Source organism: Mya arenaria, chromosome 14, assembly GCF_026914265.1.
Source record: "Mya arenaria isolate MELC-2E11 chromosome 14, ASM2691426v1".
Taxonomy (NCBI): domain Eukaryota; kingdom Metazoa; phylum Mollusca; class Bivalvia; order Myida; family Myidae; genus Mya; species Mya arenaria.
In genome coordinates this window covers 40,910,122-40,930,206 of record NC_069135.1, presented here as the reverse complement: position 1 = coordinate 40,930,206, position 20,085 = coordinate 40,910,122, and the positions used below count along the sequence as shown (strand labels likewise).

Here is a 20,085-nt window from a genome sequence, read left to right as displayed (position 1 = left end):
TGGTGTACATGACGTTACTTGGTTTACATGAGGTTACTTGGTGTACTTGAGGTTACTTGTTGTACATGTGGTTGCTTTGTTTACATGAGGTTACTTGATTCACATGAGGCTACTTGGTGTACATGAGGTAACTTGGTATACATGAGGCTACTAGGAGTACATTAGGGGTTTGGTACAATTATGCTGGTAATGAATATTACATAAGTTGAACTTTCTACCGAAACCATTGTGGTTGGGGTCGTGAAACACTACAACTTACTGTTGTTTGTCGTGAAAAAAGGCCAATTCATGATATAATTTAGACGAAAAGTATTTAATGAAGTGATCTCAACTACTCGGCTTTTCTCAGAATCATTCGAAACATACGGCCATTTTTGATCAGAAAACTACATCGGATGTATATTTACGGTTTACAATGTCAAAAATCTTTACATTTTTCTACACTGCAAGTTGATCGCGTAGTAATTTCAGTTAAGCAGAAAATGCTTATTGTCTTAACTTGGGAGTCTAAATTATGTATGCAATAATTCACTTCAATGGCGGATCCAGGATTCAACGTATGAGGGGACGCAACTTAGGGGCGTAACCTTTTGAAACCCACCCTCAGAACCGAAATTGATTTGGTCGAAAGTGCTGTCGAGGGGGGGGGGGCGGTGGTTGAACTCCAAGAAGATCAACAAAGGTGTGTTTTTAACGTATTTTATTACTTTTTTCTCTATACTGAATTAAATATTAATATTTTACGATTGTAGGGGCGGGTAGGGAGTGCCCCCCCCCCCCCGGATCTGCTAGTGAACGTCACTGGTAATCAATTGAAACTTACAAAATGCACATTTAAACTCTACATTTAATTGATATAATTGTTTAAAACTTAACGAACTACGTCTAAAGATGTACCGGCATACATCCGAGGTTGATTTCTATAACAAAGGCCGAGGAATTCCAAATGGCTCGGGATGGGCAATCGTGACATTTCGGCAGTCTTCGGCAAGCTCGGGATATACGTATTTCGTTGTGCGTTCCGAGTGTAGGAACGCCTACTAAACAGTCGATAACAACTATTGAAATTGATACGGGACTAAATCTCGGCATGTAAAATGTGTTTAGATTTGGGACAAATATGATTGTTTATTAAGCACGGTTGTAACAACGCTTATCATTTGGATATCGTGCAATATGTCAGTGTGACATTGATTAGTCGGCGCCGACTACATTTAATATTGCTCAAGATATTGCTCCAACTAAGGGACCAGTTCATAAATTGCAGAACAGTGCTTTCGATATCTTCCTCGTTGCACGATAAAATATGAAGTTTAATGTGTTGTATAAAACATTACACTTTAATTGGTTATGAAACCTTAAACATAATAGCCCTGATTATCATTTTTTGAAAATTTTGATTTGAAATACCAACTTTCCCCGAAATAGATGAAGGTTACAAGGTACTTTTATAATATCCTTTATGTTTCTAAAACTCATACGCAGTAATCTCCCTTGACGAGCAGCAAAAAGCGAGTTTTGAAATATTAACATTGAGCGTATTTGTTTATTTTGAAAATGTCATTCGAAAGAATGAATTACAGATAATTCCCTCTTAATGTATAGTATTTTCTATCCCCATTATATTTACTCATAAGACTAAAGTGTGTTCACAAAAACAAATACCATATATAAAGCCCGGAATTCACATAACATGCCGATACAAATAAAAAATGAATTCCATGTATTAGACCTTTGACTCTATTGTTTCAGAAGTAACGTGTGTATATTTTTGGTAAAATTTTGTTTGTACCGGAGGATTAGCTTGGGAAAACCAAAATATTTGTAATTCCGGGCTTAAACTATTGTAACAATATTTTCACCCATAATGTCCTTCGTACATAGGTATACCCAGCATGTTATCATTGAAATAATAACCTTATTTTTGGTTATCCACATGCACGTTTTTCTTCTGATTTTACTGCGCCGACTTGATGCTATGCATAATTTTTTTTATTGTCGTGACTTGTGGTTTCTTCTTTACAGTACAAAACAATTTACTTCCTCGTTACACAATAGACAGATGTGATTGAATGAACATTTATTTGTTTCAGTTCGTGATTCGTTTTAAATTCCAGAGAGAAAATGGAATATATCTGGAGTCATCAATATCTTCCCATACTTGGTGTTGGGGTTCGAGAAGCACTAGAACTCAATGTTATTGTTCGTGGAAATGGTTCAATTCGCTTTAAAATATACAGTTAAAGTACTTCCTACAACTATTCGGCAATCTCCGGTCAGCTCGGGATAGACAATCGTTACTATTCGAAAGTCTTCGGCAGGCCCCGGGATCGACAATTAACCGAGTGTGGAAAGGCCCACTCGACATTCGATAACTAGTTTTAATATTGACACAGGAATAAACATTTTTGGATTTGAAGAAATATTTTAAATTAAGCACGGTTGTAACTACGCTTATCATTTTGTAATCGTGTTATATGTCAGTGTTTATTTGATCGAAATATTTGTTTTCTTCGTATCAGCCCAGTACAAAATAATAAACTTCTTAGTTACAAAATGAACAGAAACTGACTGTTTGAACAAGTTTGTGAATCATTTTTAAACTCAAGAGAGAAAATGGCATCTTATTTTGAATCATCAATTCTGAGAAGCTGTGATTTCATTTACGAGTTTTCCTGCTCTCCGTGTGAAAACAAAGGATCTAACACAGAAGCTCACCATTATTGTACTCAATGCAAAAAATATTACTGCCAAAACTGTGTTTCAAAACATAACGGTTTATATCAGAAGCATGCGGTGCTCGGCCGGAAGGAAGTGAAGAAATGGGAGGCAGCCCCAGGGGTGACGGACGCCCTGGAGAGATGTGGGGTGCACCCCGGGAAGGCGCTAAAGCTGGTCTGTGGTAACCATGACCAGTTGTGCTGTTCTGTATGCGTTGCCATTGACCACAGGTATGTATGAACAAAACAGCAATTTAAAGGCACTCAACATTAGCTGGTGCAAAAATATATTAATTTCTATAAATTATAATACTTAACTCATTCGACTTTTAATGATTAAAGAAAAAAGCATATGAGTTGTGTAGATTTAAAAAAAGCAACATTAGCCTTTATACGTATAAACGGTATTTTTAATAAATAGCTACTTGGCCATAAATTCCCCAGTTAAAAATGTGCCAACATAACATTTATATTGTATTATCGTCTTAATCTGAAAACAAATCATACGCTTTTTGTGGTTTTGATCATTTAAGAAGAATGAATTAAAATTCAAATGAAAAATCTTGTTTTGCATCAACCTATATTGTGCGTCTTTAAGACACAAACCGGTATATAAGTTATACTTACCAGGGGCGGCTCTAGGATTCGACGTCAGAGGTGGGCGTTACTCAGGGGCGTAGCCGTTTGATCTGCGCCACTCCCTCAGAACCGAAATTTAATTGGTTTTCATGGGGTTTGGTTTCCCAAAGAAAAACATATAAAATTCTAGCCCTGAATGATGCTTTTTGGGCGTATTACATGATCTTTTTTCTCCTATATAACATTAATAATTAAGCTTGGGCGATTTAAGAGGGGGAGGGGGGGAAACGGTCGCATCCCCTCCCCTGGAACCGCTATTGGTTACTTGCGTTATATTTAAATCCTTTTCTATAACAATTTCCCACATAAGCAAGGTTATATACAGCTTATGCAGATCTGATAACAACTGTTTCACAACTTTTTTGTTTCAGACAATGCTCCAAAATCCAACAAATTCCAGATGTAGCAAAAGGTATTCAGAGAAATATTGAGTTTCAACAAATTCCAAAGAAGATAGCTGAACTTCAAAAGCAATTCGAGTTGATGAAAGAAGCACGATTGAAGAATACGACATCGTTGAAAAAGACGCGGGCAGCCATTTCTGATGAAATTAAAACCATACGTAAAAAGATCAACGAAATCCTTGACAAGATTGAGAAGACAGCTTTACAGGACTTGGACGGAATGATAACTGAATTTGAAAAAAACCTTAAGGAAGATATCGAAACATGTGATAAAATGACTATCGAACTGCAAAACATGATTACCACTTTTCAAACCAAAGCAAAATCAAGCGAGTCAAAATCATATATTGCGTACAGAAAGAGCCAGGATATGATTTCACAAGCAAACGATCATCTTCGTGGCATATCAGTCATCGAGTGTTACAATGTAACATTTCAAGCCAATAACCTTATAGAAGAACTGTTATCTTCAATAACAACGTTTGGAGCGATTGACGAACAAACTGTAATGACCAAACAGCGAGAAGATCTTTCCGATCCAAACCAAGTCTTCGGTGTTGCAAAGTACAAGGAGTACAACGTGAAGATGAGTGGTGACAAATATGGATGTGATATCCAAGGCGTATGTGAATTGCCTAGTGGAGAATTTGTCATAGCAGACTGGAATAATTGTAAAGTGAAGCTGCTGGACAAGGAGTACAGGCTGCTCGACCACTGTGACGTCCCAGGAAATCCATGGGACGTGCGCCACATTGACGGAAATGAAGTGGCCGTTTGTATTGACAATGAACTTCATTCCATTAATGCTTCGAAAAGGAAACTCGTTACTACGAGGAAGTTAAGCTTCACCCATAAATGTTATGCCGCAGCGCAACATGGGGGCCAGCTTTACATCTCCTCCGGTCACGCTCTATACGTCTACACGATGTCGGGGCAGAAGATGAAGAAGCTGTACGAGGATAAGTCTGGGGGTACCACGGTGAAGAAATGTGCTATCAGTAATGACGGGAAGACAATCTATATTACAAACTCCAGTAAACATCAACTGATCACCCTGGACAACAACGGTAACAAGCTGGCCTCTCTCACTGACCCTGACATGGAAACCCCTACTGGAGTACACGTGACAACTGCTGGACACGTGTTCGTCTGCTGCTGGAACTCCTGCACAGTTCTGCAGGTTGACAGAGACGGGAAGAAAAAGTTGGCTACGTTGGCAAGGAAAGTACGCAGAACGCGTGATCTATTTTTCAGCAGCCGCACTTCTTCTCTGATTGTTGGTGGATATAAAGACACACTTCTTGGTATCAAGTTAATTTAATACTATAAACTATTAACGTTTGAATTGGTACTATCGGACTGGAATCTTCTTAAGTGTTGCAAAGTACATTTCAGTATTGTCTTAATCATATAAGTGTTTAGACCGCTGGCTATAAGTAATTTACGGATATGAATCGAAATGCATCTAGTGAATACTTTTATTGTATCATATATTGGACAATTTATATCCCACAAACTACGTGAAATATAATTTATATATATGTGTGTGTGTGTGTGCGTGCGTATGTGTGTGTGTGTGTGTGTGTGTGTGTGTGTGTGCGTGCGTGCGTGCGTGCGTGCGTGCGTGCGTGCGTGCGTGTGTGTGTGTGTGTTTTATTTGATTAATGTAGAATGTTCAATTTTCGTGTATATATTGTCTATAAACGAACATATGAAAGTATTTTTTATTAAGCTGTCTCCGTTTTGTAAACTCCTTAAAGAGGCGAATAAACTCTTTATCAAAGTCGTTCTGGTGTCAATATAAACATTGGCACTTTCATTCAGAACACCGTAATATTGTCAATTTAAATACAATAGATTTAAATGCAATAGGAAATTAATAAAACTCATAATTCAATGTCAGTAATAGGGATTACTTGAACCATAAAAGATCGTATTTTAAAGAATGCATACCCGATTTTGAACGTATATTGAAATAAATTTTAAAGGATAAGTTCTCAAGAACACAAACCAATAGCACAAAATACATCTCACGTATTAAATCGAAAGTCTCGGTTGGATTGAGACTTACATCTCACGAATAACATCCACAGTCTCGGTTAGATTGACTCACGTAAAACATTGCCAGATAAGGTTAGGTTTAGACTTACATCTGACGTATTACATCGAAATGGACGTTTACATCTCTCCGGGTAACGCCCTGTCCGTCTACACGATGTCAGGAAAAAAGGTGAAGATGCTGTTCGAGGACAAGTCTGGGATTTGGACGGTTCGGAAATGTGCCATCAGTAACGACTGGGAAACAATCTTCATCACAAGCTACTATAAAAATCATCTGATCACCCTAGACAACAACGGCTACAAGCTGGCCTTACTCACTGACCCCGACATGGAATGTCCTACCGGAGTACACGTGAAACCTGCTGGACACGTGTTCGTCTGCTGCTCTGACACAATGCTTCAGGTTGACAAAGACGGGAAGAAGAAGTTTGCCACCCTGGCAAGGAAAGAAGACGGAGTGTGCGGACCGAATATTTTTTTTATTCAGCAGCAGCACTTCTTCTTTGATTTTTGGTGGCGAAAAAGACACACTTCTTGTTATCAAGTTAAAGTGAAACTAAAAACAATGTTTGATTTGGTACTATCGAACTGGGATCTTTCTTATTATTGCATAGTACATTGCAGTATTGTCAGATATAATTGTTTTGTTTAGACCGCTGGCTGTAATTAATGTGAAATGAATTCAATGGCATCTTGTGAATCCTTTTATTTTATCATATTTTGGACAATTTATATTCATCAAATTATGTGAATAATCATATATAAATGTTTTATTTGAAGAATGTAGAATGTTCCATATTCGTGTGTATATATAAAAAAGTATGTATTGCCTATTAACAAGCATATACACGTATTCTTTTTTATCATGCTATTTCCGTTTTGTAAACTCATTAAGAAAGAGGCGAATAAACTCGTTCTTGCGCCAATTAATACGCAGGCACTTAATACTTTTCGAACACCATCAGTTTGATTTATTTAATCGAACTATAATGAAGAATTACTTGCATAATTCGCACACAATGCATTGCATTAGAAAAAATAATGGAACAATTTCTTTTTTTCAATGTTGGTAATTGAGTGCACAAGACCAATAGTCAACTCATCTTTCAAAAAAAGCATATCAGGTTTTGAACCTATACTTAAACAATTTTGAAGGATAGATCCTCCAAAGCACAAACCAAAACCAGAACTTCCATCTCACGTATATCATCGACAGTCTTGATTAGATTGAGACCTGCCTTTCACGTATAATATCGACAGTCCCGGTTAGAATGCGAATTACATCTCACGTATAACATCGACAGCTTTGATTAGGTTGAGACCTGCCTTTCACGTATCAAATCCACAGTCCCTGTAAGAATGCGACTTGCATCGAACATATAACGTGAACAGTCTTGATTAGATCGAGACCTGCCTTTCACGTATCATATCGACAGTCCCTGTAAGAATGCGACTTACATTTTACGTATAACATCTACAGTCTTGATTAGATCGAGACCTGCCTTTCACGTATCATATCGACAGTCTTGGTTAGAATGCGACTTTTATCTCACGTATAACATTGACAGCTCGGTTAGATTGAGGCTTACATCTTACGTGTAACATCGACATTCTCGGTAAAGTTAAGACTTACATCTCGCGTTTAACATCGACAGCTCGGTTAAATTGAGACTTACATCTTACGTTTAACTTCGACAGTCTTGAAAAGATTGAGACCTGCCTTTCACGTATAATATCGACAGTCCTGGTTAGAATGCGACATACATCTCGCGTCTTTCATCGACAACTCGGTTAGATTAAGACATACATGTTACGTATAACATCGACAGTCTCGGTTAAATTCAGACTTACATCTTGCGTTTAACATAGACAGCTCTGTTAGATTGAGACTTACATCCTACCTTTAACATCGACAGCCTCGGTTAGATTGAGTCCTACATATCATATAAAACTTCTGCAATCTCGGTAAGATTGAGTCTTACATCTTAGGTTTAATATCGAGTATCCGTTAAACTCAGACTTACATCTCACGTACAACATCGACAGTCACGGTTGCGACGATTCATTCGCTATGATGGAAGGTGCAGCCACATCCACGTATGGACCTTAACGTTTGCGCTTTTGTTAAATGAACATCTGAAACGCGGTTCTGGCGTCAACATTTTACAAACATAATTGGTTTAGTTTGAAGAATTAAATACGGGATGGATGTCTTTATCGGGGCCTGCACGCAGTTGGGCTGGTTAAAGTATGCGGAGTCCGAACGATCCGACCGTTACCGGAAACAGCTTATCTTAATATTTCACAATTACGAGGGAAAAATGATCACTTTGACGCAAAGGACAACCATTCTTTATAAGTGTGTATTTGATATTGTCAAAAACATACCTCCGACTTAGGGACAAGTTCATAAATTGCAGAAGAATGCATTCGATAGTTTCCACGTTGCACGATAAAATATGAAGTACTGTGTGTGTTCTAAAAAAAATATGTACTTTAATTGATAAAGAAGTCTTAAATTAGAACGGCCTTTTTTCCATTTAATGGAAGTATTGATTTAATATCCCAGCTTTTCCCCTAAATATGAGGGACACGGTACTTTAACACTTTTTATGTTTACAAACGTCCTACGTAGTAATCTCCCCTGGCGAGCGGCGACGACTTGATGCATGTTGATTTAAGTCTTTCACGGCCTGTTGTAACAATTCAAATATAACAATATAAACAATTTCAATTTACATGTTTATTACGAGATGATTCGTGATTCAAACATATTCTATGTTTTTGAAGTTAAGGTGCAAATACATCAGATTGTCCATAACATAACAATATTCCTTCAATGAAGATAGATCATTCATTTTAAAACAATGTAGAGATTATGTTAAGCTACATGTAAAAGAACAACCTTAAGAAATCACATCCATTTTTCCTCACGAGACTGAAAAAGAATAACTCAACCACATACTTATATAACTGTAAGTTTATATTGTATGCTACATTTTGTACAAAGTTGTGAAACCACACAGAGAATTGAAATTGCACATATCATGTCACTTGTAAATCGCAACAGTTATAATTATTGCTATGTTTTTATTACTCCACATTTCATTCAGTCTTAACTAGCAATAAACAAACGTACAATACGGAACAGGCAATATATGACTAAATAGATAAATCTAAATTGTGGAGTTCAATATGTACACATTGTTTGAATAAAATGCCCAATCATACTCTGTTAAAACAGAATGTTTAAGGTACCAGCTTCATAATAAAATATTAATTGTATCATGTCAATAGTGGTAATGTTGTATTTTGATGACGCTTACATGTCTTCAAATATATTTTAGGTATCATAAGAGCGTCTACCGCTTGCTGATTACTAACATATTAACAAATGACTGAAATCACAATGTACCTAAAGTAACAACAGTTAAAATGTATGTTCTTTATTTCAACTGAAATCTTACATAAGCTGACCAATGCTGCAATCTTTTATCATTAAAAAATTATGATATTTAAATAATATGCGGTCACCTGGCATTCACAAATTACATAATGGTAGATTTGGATACCTTAATTTCATGTTTGCTTATGTAGATTGATATCATAAAATGCACAAATACAAATAATTTGAATTGATAGCACAGGTTTTATATTGTCTTTGAGTAAAGCTAACTCATTTGCACATGTGCACTTCTCTTTTTGTTGGTTTGTAGTCGAACAACTCTTGTTTCGCTGCTGGGCAACGGATGCACGACGCACTTTCCCAGCACTAATCATATTTTTCAACACACTAAAGTCCCCACCCTCAGTCACTTCAAGAATGTAAAAAATATCTTGGGCTAGCCGAACAGCAACTGGTTCACCTGTGCGCGATGTCATCCGGCGTTTCAACTCTGCATTCTGGTCAAATGGAAAATCCTCACTTGTTTGTTTTAAGTGTTCAAAATACTGGCATCTGATTCGGTCTAGGTCACTCTCACAAGATGCGTATTCTCGTACTATGCGTTGGACACACATATATTTTGGGTACTCCCGTTAAAGTTTCACAAGCACCCGGTATTCTTCGACGACCCGGAAGTCAGCGTCTTCCAAGTCATTCAATCCATCATGGTCATCAGAATCACCATGACAACTGTTGTGATCACGTGATGACCGGTACCGTTGTCTAAAACACGTGATGCATGATCGTCTGACCAGTGACCCTCATTAAATGATATAACTGTCTCGGTGTCAGACTGAACAATCGACTGATCATACTGTCCTGGAGCAATATCAGATAATTGGGTACTGGTATTGTCCATGGCGTCTAATGTGTTATAATCCATTAAATAGTGAACACTTATCACGTAAACTTACACTTTCAAACTAAATTTTAAACAAAGAAAAACACCAAAAATGTTAATTAAAACACTTATATTCCACATTTCTAGTATTTAAGTTATATGTTCCAATAGTCCACACAAAACACTTCATCCACATATAAATATATCCGTTGTTGCTTTGTATAAGCCTAACATTTTCAAGTAAAACCTCGGAGCAGATTTTTGCACGACTTCTGCCTTCGGACGTTTTCCGCCTTCCTCATGCAAAGACCCGAGCACGCGGCACTAACGAGTCCATCTAGTCTTCAAACATTATCCTAGTGAAATATCATTATCTAAAATTTGGAAATGAGCCGAACATTAATCGACCAACATTTGGAATGTAGTTCTGCGATGCTCACTAGTCCACTGTTTAATACGGAATCAGAACGAAACTCTCTTAATATGTTTATATATACAATGGACACATACAAGTCAAAAACGTGCAACATGAGTATAAAATAAGCAAAATTATTAAATCTTGATAAAAGTACATGTATGTACTATCACTTGCATTTTATAAAGATTTGCACAGTAAGTCGTTTTTCAGATTTAATAAATGCTGTCAACTGAAAAGCATATATGTGTTGGATGCTTTTGCTCTACAATTCAATTATGTTATACCTAAATGTATCACTTTTGTTTGCAATTAAACATACATTTCAATTAAACATACATGTACTCACCTTGGCTACGGTCGTGAAGGCACTGCTTGCTAAATTGTTAAATGTTTGTTGCTATGTTGACCGAGTAACCGTTGATACACATTTTAGATTGACAAGGGTTAGGACAAAATCCTCTCTACAATATTTGCATAGATGGACATTTCACCAATATTAAAAGTTGGTTGTGAGGAGATAAATTTTAAACTGTATTTAAACTAAATATTATACAATGTATACAGAAAATACGAAAATGGCAAGAAATTGAATATCAAACGGAGCATTGTTTCAAGCCTATGACAAAACTGGTTGGATGATTTTGTTTGTTTTCCTTTTTCGCAGGGTCAATAAGATGCTGTCTCAAGTGGCCAAGTTTTGTTTAGAAGGATCATATTAAGCCGAAGATTGATTGTATATTTATTTACGTTTTCCCAAAATGAAAAAGCCTAAATACGAAAAACACATAATACGATAAACACTTGATAAAACACTTAGAACTATATTTTAATCCTTTCCTTTATGAAAATTAACAAAACAGGTTTTATTTTTGTACTTTAAACAAATATTGCTCCCCCTATTTTTAAAGTTTCGATTTTTTCTCCTGGTCATGTAAATGTAAGTTTGTTTTATATGCATTCTTAAATCGTTATCATTAACTTCGTTATTATCATAGTCGACATGTAGAATTCTAGCAAAGCAAAAACTAGAATAAAATACTATTTTTAAGTATCTTTAAAGTATCGTATCAATTTAAATTTTAAAAACGACTATTTTTAAGTTGAAATTGATGGACTTTTGTTTGTATACTGCCCTGAAACTATTCATAGACTCGAAATGTCTATGAACAGTGAATTTTTATATTCGATTTGTCTCACAATTTTAAACATCTTATTTTATGTAGCCCGAGTTCTTGGGGATTATTTCACCTAGAATCAAAGAAACAGTTGTTTCTAGGAACGATATATCAATAGCAGAACTGCAATGTTTTAAATCCTTTTGAGGTAAAATATTGCTCCTGTGGTTCTTCATCGAATGTCCCCTTCATTTCATATAGTTTTCAATTCACTGATTAAACTATTAAAACAAAATTAACTTGCCCCTGTGGGTTACAGGGTAATGTTTTGAAACAAATAAGTATTAATACATCCGCAAACAAACATTTTATCACATAAAGCTGTTCAACATATGCACATGTCTGGTAAGTTTTATATATATATTTTTACATTGTGTACATTTATTCCCTTTCAGATTTTGTTAATATTTCGTATTATGATCTTCCCAGTAATACTTATATTGAACTTGGCATAAAATGAAAAATATAACCATGCAACCCGTCTTGTCCTGTTTGTATTATTTGAATACGGGTTATAGGAAATAATTATGATTATATATACAATTAAGTTAAATGTTTGATATCGTGAGGAAACTCCGCCCTGCTCCTTACTTTCAGTATTTTGATTTGAATACGTGAAGTAGTATTTAGTATTGTTGTAAACAATAACAATCAATGTTTAAGAGTTCGAGGACAGCTCCGCTCCTTACTTCCAGTGTTTTGATTTGAATACGTGAAGTAGTATTTAGTATTGTTGTAAACAATAACATCCATAGTTTGAGAGTTCGAGGAAAGCTCTAATCATTACTTCCAGTGTTTTGATTTGAATACGTGAAGTAGTATTGTTGTAAACAATAAAATTCATCGTTTGAGGGTTTGAGGAAAGCTCCGCTCCTAACTTCCAGTGTTTTAATTTGAATACGTGAAGATGTATTGCTGTAATCAATAAAATTTAATGTTTGAGAGTACGTGGAGAGATGCGCTCCTTTCTTCCAATGTTTTGATTTACATACGTGGAGTAGTATTGTTGTAAACAATAACATTCAATGTTTGAGAGTTCGAGGACAGCTCTGCTCCTAACTTCCAGTGTTTTAATTTGAATACGTGAATTTGTATTTGGTATTGTTGTTAACAATAAAATTCAATGTTTGAGAGTTCGAGGAAAGATCCGCTCCTTTCTTCAAGTGTTTTGATTTTACATACTTGGAGTAGTATTGTTGTAAACAATAACATTCAATGTTTGAGAGTACAGGAATGATCCACTCCTTACTTCCAGTGTTTTGATTTGACATACTTGAAGTAGTATTGTTGTAAACAATAACATTCAATGTTAGAGAGTCCGAGGACAGCTCCGCTCCTTACTTTTAGTGTTTTGATTTTGCATACTTGAAGTAGTATTGTTGTAAACAATAACATTCAATGTTTGAGAGTACTGGAATGATCCACTCCTTACTTCCAGTGTTTTGATTTGACATACGTGAAGCAGTATTGTTGTAAACAATAACATTCAATGTTTGAGAGTACAGGAATGATCCACTCCTTACTTCCAGTGTTTTGATTTGACATACGTGAAGCAGTATTGTTGTAAACAATAACATTCAATGTTTGAGAGTACTGGAATGATCCACTCCTTACTTCCAGTGTTTTAATTTGACATACGTGAAGCATAGTAACATTCTATGTTTGAGAGTTCGAGGAAACATCTGTTCCTTACTTCCAGTGTTTTGATTTTACACATGTGAAGTAGTATTGTTGTAAACAATAAAAGTCTTAGATGGCGCATAGACAATGATTTTGCTCAAACAATTTTCACCTGATTTCCTGGTGACCTGGTTGTGGGTCACATTCACGAGTTATATGATTTCAACAAACTAAGGTGACCACTTATCAATGGCCGTACTTAACCATTTTTATATAAAGTACTCATTCTTAGATAATATAATAGAAATAGTTTGCTTTTATCTTAGTAAATCTAAAGACATTTAGACAGGAAGACATTGTTAATCCTCACCAAGTCATATGTCTACAATATATTATAACGTTCAAAAGAAGGACTAGTTTCTTAACCAAGGTAGTCGAAAGATATTATGGCAAATATTTTCTAATTGTGTGTTTGCCGTTATTCCAACATTTAGACACAATATGCTTTGTAGTTTAAAATGTATTTAAAAGAAAGATAATGTTTTTCGAGGTTCTAAAGTTAAATTCTCTTCAAGTCATATCTCTTTTATCAACCGTTGTCCTGAACAAGATAAGGTTTAACTGTTCATTAAAAATGCATTAACAAACAACATTTTTAAAGAAATAAGTAATATCCCCAAACCAGAATCTTAACAGACCTTTATTTTCATATGTGATGTCAGTATAAAATATCACCTTTTGTCATGGTAGCAGAAGAACTACAACTTTACCCGAAGTAGTTTGTATGATTCACACAAGTGAGTAATTGATACGTATTCTTGAACTTGTCTAATTGGTACGTATACGTTAACCTGTCTAATTGATACGTATACGTGAACTTGTCTAATTGGTACGTATACTTTAACCTGTCTAATTGATACGTATACGTGAATTTGTCTAGTTGGTACTTATACGTTAACCTGTCTAATTGACACGTATACGTGAACTTGTCTAATTGGTACGTATAAGTAAACCTGTCTAATTGATAGGTATACGTGAACTTGTCTAATTGGTACGTATACGTTAACCTGTCTAATTGATACGTATACGTGAACTTGTATAATTGGTACGCATACGTTAACCTGTCTTATTGACACGTATACGTGAACTTGTCTAATTGGAACGTATACGTGAACTTGTCTAATTGGAACGTATTCGTAAACTTGTATAATTGGTACGTATACGTTAACCTGTCTAATTGGTACGTATACGTGAACTTGTCTAATTGGTACGCAAACGTGAACTTGCATAACTGAAACGTTATCGTAAATTTGTTTTAATGTGAATTGTCTTATTGATAGGTATACATGAACTTGTCTTATTGATACGTGGACGTGAACCTGATTAACTGATACGTATATGTGAACTTGTCTTATTTATACGTATACGTGAACTTGTATAATTAAAACGTAATCGTAAACTTGTTCTTATATGAACTTGTCTTATTGATACGTGGACGTGAACCTGTCTAATTGATAAATATATGTGAACTTGTCTTATTTATACGTATACGTGAACTTGTATAATTGATACGTGGACGTGAACTAGTCTAACTGGTACATATAAGCGAACTTGTCTAATTGGTACGTTTACGTGAACATTTCTTATTGGTACGTTGACGTGAACTAGTCTAATTGGTACGTTACGTGAACTTGTCAGATTGATACGCATCCGTGCCCTTGTCAGATTGGTACGTGAACTAGTTTGATTGATAAGTGAACTTGTCTCATTGGTACGTATAGGCGACCTTATCTAATTGGTACGTATTCGTGAACTTGTCTTATAGATACGTGGACGTGAACTTGTCTAATTGATCTAGTTTTATTGATAAGTGAACTTGTCTCATTGACATGGTATTATGCCCTCACGATATTGTATTATGTCCCATCGATCATAAATGTACAAATTTGTCAATTGGACAATATTCAACATGTCTATTCGCAGACATATAATGATATGTTACCATTCAATGTTGAACAGAAACACGGTTGCTTTATTAAGTATTTCGTACACATTAATTAAATACAACACTTGTATATTTGTTTTGGGGAATTAAGTAAGTAAGTTGTTTATTATAGTGACATGTGCATAACACAAATGATATTCACAATACAAATATAAATGATGATAACACCCGGCCCATACGGCTTATAAGTCACCTTAATGTTAACATTGCTCACGCATTGGTACATATATAAACATATATAAGTATGTCAGTCGCGGTGCTATTTCTCTTTATCAAATAGTGTGTACTATTAAAAATAAAAGTAATCATAATAATTTCCAGAATTCCGAACAGTTAACGTGTTTATCTAACTTCCTTCTGTTAAATGAGGATACTTGGTCGTTTATCCAATGTTGAAACATATAAATGTTAAATACAAAATTAAATGACACAATACATAATAGTACAAGTATAAATGCTATGCATATAGTGTACTTCTCCTTAGAGCATACACTTTCACAGTGTACTTTGCTAACTGCCTTATTTTGTTATTCATTAAAAACGCTTATTCTTCAACGTCAGTAAGATTAGTGAAATGATCTTCAGAAAGCACAGGACCAAAGCATCAAATTCTTGTATTAGTATACAATGAGCACTTTAATACAAAATGACATTTTTAGAATTATTTCCTGTTTAAAATCGGCATACATGTATGTTCTATATATATTTTAGGCGGTTAAACGTACGAATATAATATCATTATGATGTATAATAATTTATATGTACACAACTTTGTTATTAATATGCATTAGAATTAAGAAAAAAAAATCCGTCAACCTATAAAGTGCGTCTTTAAAAACTAAATGATGAATACCTCTTGTACATTGACGACAGACTTCAAACCGTCTTGGAGCTATATTTTATATATCATCGTCCCAGAATGAACTGCAATGGACACATAAAGACATATAATTGGTATGACAAGAATTTAATATAATCAACAATAAATGCAACAAAGCTAATACATTACGTAAAGTCGAACCCTGTTGGCTCGAAGTCCCAGGCACAGGCAAAAATACCTCGAACCTAGGGAAATTCGAGCCAAGCGGGAATGCTTACCGACAGTATAAAGAAATCGGTATTTTACATCCAGTTCGAGCCAACGAAGAAATAGAATAAAACGAGTTCGAGCCAAGCAAGTTCGAGCCAACGGGGTTCGACTGTACACATATTTGATATGTCGTATCCTAAATGTTGGACCTATGTTATACTTTTATCAATAGACTTATCTTTTTAAGGACAGTTTATACTCAACCACTTATCAAATGTTGATTCTAAGATACGCCATATAATGTTTGTATTATTTGAAAGTGTATATCGCAAATATATCAATCAGAATATGAGTATTTACTTTCTTTACTCTGGTTCGGGCTTCCCGACCTTGAATACGACCCAACTTTGAAATAAGCTTACCTTTTTATGTCTGTCAGTTAAAACAAAAGGATGTTCTGTGTGTGTGTGTGTGTGTGTGTGTGTGTGTGTGTGTGTGTGTGTGTGTGTGTGTGTGTGCGTGCGTGTGTGTTAAAACGTAGTTTCAAAAAGCTTTAAACTGAAGATTGCTTTAACGTCATTCGACAATAGTGTTATAAACGTTTTACATAAAGCCGTATAATAGAAAAATACTTAGCCTCCCTAACTGTTTTTGGACAAGACGTAACCCAGTGAAAAATAACACTGCACTTCACCCATGAATTAACACGCGAAATACCCGGGGAATATCACCGTTTCGAGACACTGTCATCAACATTACCATACCTCTAGATGACTTACGCTTATCTTACATAAGGAAGTACCTTCTCATGGCAGGTTATTTTAACTTACTTATGTAAAATCATTAATCCTACTGTAAGCTTTCATTAGCAATCTAATGTGCACTTTCAGTGATATTAAGTTGACACGTAACATAACACGTTTTAAACAGTGCGTTTATATCACGTGATAAATTACGTCATAGATGCTACGTCGGAAGTGTTGAGGTTGAGTGTTACTGCTTTTTCTGAAAGGAAATATTTAATCAATTACATTGACTGTTTTCTCAAATATACGCACCTTCTCGGTGTTTTCACAGTTTGCAAGATTCTTAATTCACATTCAATATTGAAGAGGTACGATTCAATGAAATCTACACGTTTGATTACTGGTTAATGCAATCATATTTTTAATAATTTAATTTCGGATATTTAGATTTATCAGTTGTTTACCGTGCATCAGTTTTAAATAAATACGCGAGTTGTAATGTATATATATATATACGTTATATATACTAAAGCAGTGTCGTGAGAGAAGGGGAGTAAATGTGTGTGTTATTTTAAGCCAGAAAATGACCAGTTATCTGTTGAAATCAATCATTTCCTAACTTAGGTTGATTTCTTAACATTTTCAAATTTAAATTCAAATAAATTTATTCATGTGTTTTAACATTAAAGTTTGTTATTTTATTCAATAAGTTCTATGAAATAATGAATTTACGAAATTGATTTCATAAGACTTAAGAGATTCTTGAATTAGGAAAGTGACTTAAGTTAAAAAATGACTTTCAAAAGAAGTTTTATGAATACCGCCCAAGGGGTGAAATTCATCATGGTCTTAATTGGGTCTTAAAACGATGTAGTTAATCGGATTGCTAGGTATAAATAACGGACCTATACAGGGAATTGATGATGTATAACCATAATATTGACTTAAAGTTCATGTTGAATACCATCGCATTACATGTACGTTCGAAAATTAATGGTTTTTGGCTACCACGTTACTAACGCTTTAAAAATAATGACTTTTCCTGCATAAGACATCATTGTTTTGACGTAAACAAGAAAAGTGTTAATAATTTATTGATCTATTGGCAGTAGTCTTATATTACCGTTGTTCAGATATTCACGCATGAATTGGTTTATTCCAGGACAAAAAAATAAATAAATAAAAAATGTCAAAACGGCCAAAATGTGAGAGTGAAGTTTTAATAAAAACTAAAGTTAAAATAATCAAATAAAAGTAAAGCTTGAACTTTCAGGAATCATTCTTGAAAAAATATAATAATTATACATTGAAATGGCATAATGCAAAATACTGCGTCGCGCCTATATAAATATATAACTAAATAACGTGTACGTAATCATGTGTCCCTTCCTGAAATCAAGTGTCACTTCCTAAAATCACGTGTCCCCTCCTGAAATCAAGTGTCACTGTGTCTCTTCCTGAAATCATGTGGCGCCTCCTAAAATAATGTTTCAATTCCTGAAATCATGTACCATGTGTCCCTTACTAAAATCAAATGTTTCTTCCTAAAAGCATTTGTTATTTTCAGAAACTATGACTTCCCTCCTGTCATAATGTGTCCCTAACTGGAAGCATGTGTCCATTTCTGAAAGCAGTTGTCTCTTCCTGAAATCATGTGTCCCTTCCTGTGTACTGAAACCAGGTGTCTCTTCCTGAAACCATGTGCCCCTTCCTGCAATCAAATGTTTCTGCTTGAAATCAGGTGTCCCCTCCTGAAATAATGTGTCTCTTACTGATATCACCTGTGCCTTCCTTCCTAAAATCATGTGTCCATTCCTGAAATCACCTGTCCCTTCCTAAAATCAGGTATCCCTTCCTGAAATCACCTGTCCCTTCCTAAAATCAGGTATCCCTTCCTGAAATAAGGTCTCCATTCCTGAAATCACGGCCAGATGATCGCATATTGTTTAGGGAATTCAAGGGAAGTTATGTGTACAATAAGAATTATATATAATCATAAGACGTATCAAACATAATATTACAACTAAGCCTTTGGGATCTTAAAAAAATAATTATATATAATAGCAACATTGGTCAGCTTCTGTTTTAGGTTTCCCGGTTAGCGCCGTTGTTAGTAATAGTCTCAATGTGAATCGTGGGCAATAGGTCTCAAACTAACCGAGCATGTCCATGTAACACATGTTCAAGTGAAGTTTGTCTAAATCTAACAGTGACTATCGATGGTACACATGGCATGTAAGTCGCAATCTTACGGAGACTGTCGATGTAACACGTTAGATGGAAGTCTCAATCAAACCGGTTTGTCAATGTTTTACTAGTATGTGAGTTGTAAGTCCCTTTCTAATTCAGACTGTTGATGTTAAACCCGAGATGTAAGTCTCAGTCTTACAGAGACTGCCGGTGTAAAACGTGAGATGTAAGCCTCAATCTTACCGAAATTGTCGACGTTAAACGTGAGATGTAAATCTGAATCTTATGGAGACTGTCGATGTTACACGTTAGATGTTAGTCTCAATCAAACCGGTCTGTCAATGCTTTACAAGTATGTGAGATGTAAGTCTCAATCTAACCGACACTGTCGACGTTATACGTGAGATGTAAGCCTGAATCGAACGGAGACTGTGATGTTAAACGTGAGATATGTAAGTCTCAATCTAATCGACAATGTCGGTGTTATACGTGAGATATAAATCTGAATCTTTCCGAGACTCTCGATTTTATACGTGATTGAATTATGAGATTTATTATTTTTATTGCAATTTTGATTTATGCAAGTAAATCTTCATTATTTTTCAATTAAATAAATCATATTGATGGTGTTCTGAAAGCTATAAATACAAACGTATTTATTGACACCAAAACGATGTTGATATAGTGTTTATTCGACTCTTTTTAATGAGTTTACAAAATGGAAATTGCATAATAAAAAGAAATGTTTATATGCTTGTTAATTGGCAACCTATATACACACGAGTATTTAA

The 20,085-nt window shown here is 35.1% G+C and overlaps 1 protein-coding gene across 1 annotated transcript; it reads left to right on the top strand.

Moving 5' to 3' along the window:
• The first annotated feature begins 2,117 nt into the window (after nt 1–2,117).
• On the top strand, nt 2,118–5,480 carry LOC128217997 (uncharacterized). Its single transcript, XM_052925486.1, has 2 exons — nt 2,118–2,951; nt 3,731–5,480. The coding sequence occupies exons 1-2, from the start codon at nt 2,617–2,619 to the stop codon at nt 5,082–5,084; spliced, it is 1,689 nt and encodes a 562-aa protein (XP_052781446.1). The 5' UTR covers nt 2,118–2,616; the 3' UTR covers nt 5,085–5,480.
• The last annotated feature ends 14,605 nt before the right edge of the window (nt 5,481–20,085 follow it).